This window comes from Lethenteron reissneri, chromosome 23 (genome assembly GCF_015708825.2).
Source record: "Lethenteron reissneri isolate LAM-NWPU_2019-01 chromosome 23, ASM1570882v1, whole genome shotgun sequence".
In the NCBI taxonomy this organism is placed as follows: domain Eukaryota; kingdom Metazoa; phylum Chordata; class Hyperoartia; order Petromyzontiformes; family Petromyzontidae; genus Lethenteron; species Lethenteron reissneri.
This window is the reverse complement of record NC_083801.1, coordinates 18,778,400-18,784,035: the sequence shown is the minus strand read 5'-3', so window position 1 is coordinate 18,784,035 and position 5,636 is coordinate 18,778,400. Positions and strand designations below refer to the sequence as shown.

Genomic DNA, 5,636 nt, shown 5'->3' with positions numbered 1-5,636 from the left:
TAGTGAGGGTTGTCACGTAAACAGAACGTGCCAACATGCCACTTGAGGACGAGCACCCCCCCCCCCTTGCCTCGCAGTGGGAGGCCACATTCGAACGTTGTAGTTTTCGCATGGTTTTAGCGAGGCCCGTAATGCAGACGCGGTGGGATTTGTGGCACGGTAAAGCGTTCAAGCTCTTTAAGAACACCATTCGAATTGACGTGAAATCATTCACCATCGTATATATGGCAGGGCTTATTTTAGTTTCGATGTTTCTAAAAGTGTTTGAAAAAATTTTTTTGCAATTGTATAGCGTAATACCACGTGACTTTATGGAAAGAACCAACTTGTGTTCGGTAACGATTAATGAGGACCATTTTTATATTCTAAATAGTTGTTCAATTTAATGTAATGGCATTCATAGTAGCAGAAAAAAATGAAATGCAGTTTTTTAAATATATAAAAGTAGTTTGGTTAAAAAATCTAAGCTATCTTGCTTGAATTCCTGAAAAAGACAACTCTTTGGTTTCAGCCTGCACAAATGTGTTTAAAGTTTTTTTAGTCAAAACGTCGTTTGTTTCCGGTGTATTTAGCATTGGTGCATGGTGTTTAGTGTGTGTGTCTGTGTAATGTTGATATGACAGCAATTGTAAAATATAGTACTTTTTTATAACGTGTCATTAACACATTGTTAGATTCATACACGCGTACTTCTATGAATACGTCAATGTGTTGGCTTTAATAGCTTATATCAATGTGTTGTTATTATTACTCGTTAAATTTGACGTCAGTAATTACCTCACATGATGGGCAATAGGACAATCACACCAAAGCATATCACAGGCATATTATGATTTTAAATACATAGCTTTGTCATCATTCGAGTAAAATAATATTTCAATTAAACTACACAATAATATATCTTAGCATAAAACTATAAGCCAGGTTTCAGTTTAGATAAAGCTTTATTTGTGCTCCATAGTCCTATTATACAATAAAAACAGCTTATAAAATACATCATAGTTACACCATCCTGCATTCCACAACAACAAAAAATATACACATTAATGAAGACTTGGATTTTGTTGTCATCATAGTGTATAAATTTGTTTTGCTATCATCGTACATGCAGATTTTAAGGGCACTTAATCTGATATTTATAATCACTATTTTAAATAGCATTTGCAGCAATATTTTTTTCTGCTAAATTCAGCATTAGTGACTCGTAACTACACAAAATATATACACAAAGTGACAACAATGTTTTAATCAATGAAACCCTCCTTCTATGTAATACTCTTATGTGAGAACTTTTTTCAGTGATCTGGAGAATCGAAGATTTCATTTAATACTTTCAATGCAGCAAAGTCGACAAAGAAATTAAAGTACATTTGAAGTTGTGATTGTTGTCCACGTTTTGAGATATTGTTCAAGAGCAATGAAAATGAAATGCTGTTACAAAAACCACGTTCGGCACATTTTATCAAGTAGCATAGAGGTATTTTGCAACATTTATTCATAAGCATAATATTGCTGTGCTAACATTCCACACGTTCAAGTAAAACGTTACTTGACAATTAAGAATGGATTAACATTGCATAATGCTGACATTGACAAACGTTTCTTTTTGTGCCTTCGTAAGAACGGTGCTGCCTAAAACTAAAGTACAATTAAATCACTTTCAGCATGAAAATATAATTGTATTGCTGTGCTTGTGTAAAAGTTTGTTGCTAACTTTTTTTTTCATTTGTAAACCATCTCAGAGATAGTTACATGTTCAATGAAGCTGCATCAGCCCGATAATCCATAGGCTCATAACATATTCGTATATCATTAAATGTACAGCAACAATTTTCGCGTAATGGAAACAGCGTACGGCAAATGTATCAAGCATGTCGATGAAAATGGCCTCAAGTGTAGAGCTGCATGCAAGTTTAGGGATTACTCTGCTGAAATTTAAAAAGGTAGCAAGAAGACCTATAGAGGCCGTCCTTCGAGAAAAAAAAAATCCCAAGCCGTGCACTTTTTCTAGATGAATATCGAAGAACAAATTCATTTGCTTACTCTGAGTAGCCATGGCTTTTTTCCTCGTATAATCTTGTGAATATAAACTTTTGAATGCGTCTCACAAAGACATGAAGAAAGCGCAGTCCTTAGTTTCTGGAGTGTTTTTTTTTAATGGCTTCTCCATAAAGCTCACATGATGTCTTCGGCAGATGGCGACCCGTGCCCCGTCTAATCAATCAGTCGCCAAATCAGTTTGCTTCGGACTGTCGACATCGGCCGGGGTAGGTGAAACATCTTCCCAGGGCTGTCAGCCACCTCTCTTGTGTCTCTCCAGCTCACGTATTTGTCCACTTGTTGTTGTTGTTGTTTTTCCACCACACATTTTCGTGGGTGACGCTGTAAAGTTTCCGGGAAGGGCATCTCCACTTGCCGTTGCCATTGCTCGCATTCTCTCCTTATCAGCACCAAGCTGGGTGACAGACGAAGACACATTGGTGAAGGCGAGTATGGGGGGGGGGGACGAGGCATGCTAATTCGTATGCAGAAAGACATTTTTCAAAAACCGTACACGGTTTTGGGCAACTGGGTTCTTTCGTAAAAAAGCACAAAATATTACCGTCGAAAACTCAGAACTGCTTTTTCGGTTTAGTTTGTTGTCTTTCCCCCGCACCTCCGATTACTACGTTTGGCTACGTACGGTGCGAAAGAAGTTCAACATGCATGTGTAACTTTCCGTGGGTCTCTCGCCTAATATGCTCGTGGAAATTATTAACTTTGTGTGCAGCCCTGACGTTGAATAAAACATGTTTACAATATATATATGTATAAGATGTGTGTGTTTGGACACATGCACAAACACACATCTATCCACGAGTGTATACTATACAATGACAATAAACACACAAGGGAAAGCAATATGAAGTGGGCAAGAAAAATAAGCCGGTTGCATTCCAGCTGATGGGTCACAATTCTTAAAACTAAAGGTCTTACAAGTGAAAAAATAACCATCGTATGTTATTTTTTTCCCCAAACGTCAATAACTTTTTTTATCTCACCGTACAGAATTGAGCAACAGATTTAGTAACTTAAAGTGCAATTTCCATCGTACATCAACGCACAATTAGTGTAATAAGCAAGGTTAATGCGTTTCAAATTGTACGAAGCGAACTCCGTGGCTCCATTCAAACAAAAAACTGTAATATATGCACAATATGTAATCTTGGTTCCAGCGGTTAACGTGTAAACGTTGTCGATGTAATGCCATGTAACACCTCCGATTAGCACGGTTGGCTACAAGCGATCCGATTAGCACAGTTGGCTACGTACAGTGTGAAAGAAGTTCAACATACATACAAGTTCAAGATACATGCATACAAGTTGAAATGTTTAGCCTTGTGCCAATCATCCAATGCTCTTTCTCGCCACCGCCGGTGCGTCGACGGAGTGCATGGCGCCGTGCGCCTCCGCTTCGAGTCAAATACCTCGCTCTTAGTGCGATGCCGACATGGACCAGGCACCCTCCATCCGCCATACGGAGAACGCGTAGCTGAGCCGCTCGTGCGCCACGTAACTGCAGCTCGTCATCTTGTTGTCCATCTCGTCACTCTGTAGGACCTGGTAGAGGAAGTCAATGTACCGTGACGCCAACTTGAGCGTCTGGATTTTGCTGAGCTTGTCCGAGGGAAGTGTCGGGATAATTTTTCGGAGGGACGCGAAGGCCTCGTTGAGGGACTGCGTCCGCTGGCGCTCCCTCACGTTGGCCAGCACACGCTGGTTCTGCAGGTCCTCGTACGATTGCGCCGGGGGGCTGCTCTTTTTCCCCTTCTTTCCCGACTGTGGGCTGTCCTCCTCGCCCGACTTCTTGCTGTACCGCCGCTTTCGCCCGAACCGCTTGTGGTGCCTGTCCATCTCCTCCTCGCTGGTCGCAAGGCTGTCCACGGGGGAGCCGGGGGAATGGGACGACACCTCTTCCATCATGTTTTAAGGTCGCACGACAGTCTGAGCCGGGGATCCGCGCTGCTTGTGCGCGTGAAGCGAAGTTGCTGTGGCCTCTGGGGGATGACCAACATAAAACTCTGCAGGGGTCCACACGCGGCGAGACAAATTGGTGATGCGGTGGTCCTCGGCTGAGATGATGCGCTCATCTGAGGCCAGCACTCGGTGTGTTGAGATGATATAGCCTCCCAGCTACCAACACAGCAAACTATTCCTCATCCCACTTTCCCATTGGCTCCAGCGGGAATGATGTCACTCCTAAGGCGGGAACAAAGTTTTGGGGTGCCTCTCTGTGATTTATCACTATATTTTTTAGTGTGCGGACAAAAGTTCAGTCTATTAACAATGCCAAGTTGTTTCGACACTGCCTTTTAGAATGTTCTAGAAGGAAAATTACACTTTTAAATTCAACTGAGAACGTTTGCGAGAAGGCCATTTGTGAATTTGTTATTTGGTTTTCCAACTCATAGAGTATGTGGAACTAATTGAAAGTACTGTAAAAAAAACATTGGCAAAAACATCTTCATGGTTCATTTTCATTTGTTTAGATAATTCAATATTGCCTTAATTACAAAAAAAGTTACATGCTGACCAATGAAGATAAAATAATCATTAGTAAAGTGCACGTTATTGCTTAGGTTGCTTCAACAAAAGATGGGAAACACACGAATAAGTTAATTTCAATTGAAGTTCTGCGATCGCACACAAATAAACCACTGTTAAAATTTACTACAACCACTTTTAATTTTTGTTCTGAACAACCGGTGTTAAAGTTTGTTGTTATCATTTCACATGCATCCGATATGTAATGTGGCGAGCTGGGGAAGCAATCATCTCCTTAAGAGGTGAATGAAATAAAATAGAAGTTTATGCTTTAGATGTAATTACTACCTACGATAATGACAACAAACCACAAATATATCAATATAAAAAAAACGCAGCACATTCTTTTACACTGTAACTTTTAAGCGTCGTATGCTTATGTATATGAAGGCTATGAGCATTTAAACCAGATCTAAAGTTTATATGCACACACACATATTTGCCGAAGTTGCCTTTGGCTTCAGTTATAAATTGTGAGGTTATACCAACTGTTCTACTTAGATTAGGGGCATTTATAGTCGGGCTAAATGCGTCATTACTTCATGGAGAAAACATTTTTGAAGAATTTACGATTGACTTCCGAGCATTCCTTTTTCACCGAGCCTCACGGTTTGGAGTTTTATTTTGCTCCACACTAATTTTCATGAACACAAACATTATACACTGGAGCAGAGCCCTTTAAAAGTTGTGCGCATCACAGGCAGAATGGGGAGAATGGAACTGACACTAAAACACAGGAATCGTTTTTTCGCCATCTGCTGGCAAGGCTGAACATGAAGTCGTCATTCCTGATATTTTATCACTCCCAACATTGCAGGTTTTCAAATGTTCGTACACGATTTTTGTATGAAAGCGTGTTGGCAGACCATCCATGTGTTAATTTATTTTACGCGTTGGATATGTATTGAACAATTACGTCACTTAAAACGTGAATGTTTTAAAGCTGTCAAGGCAACATTAAGATGAACACACATTTAGGCCTTAATTATATCTCCGTCTCATATTATTACTATTTCAGTGTATGCATTGGGATAGGAATGCCGTAGTATTGA

The 5,636-nt window shown here is 40.2% G+C and overlaps 1 protein-coding gene across 1 annotated transcript; it reads right to left on the bottom strand.

The window, feature by feature from the left end:
- Positions 1-925: 925 nt before the first annotated feature.
- LOC133346156 (twist-related protein 2) lies at positions 926-4,131 on the bottom strand. The gene is made up of 2 exons (XM_061557610.1): positions 3,468-4,131; positions 926-2,455 (listed from the first exon to the last, which is right to left on the bottom strand). The coding sequence occupies exon 1, from the start codon at positions 3,961-3,963 to the stop codon at positions 3,475-3,477; it is 489 nt and encodes a 162-aa protein (XP_061413594.1). The 5' UTR covers positions 3,964-4,131; the 3' UTR covers positions 926-2,455; positions 3,468-3,474.
- Positions 4,132-5,636: the final 1,505 nt, after the last annotated feature.

Coding starts and splice junctions, on each gene's coding strand:
- LOC133346156 (XM_061557610.1), bottom strand. CDS start 3,963: ATGATGGAAGAGGTGTCGTCCCATTCCCCCGGCTCCCCCGTGGACAGC.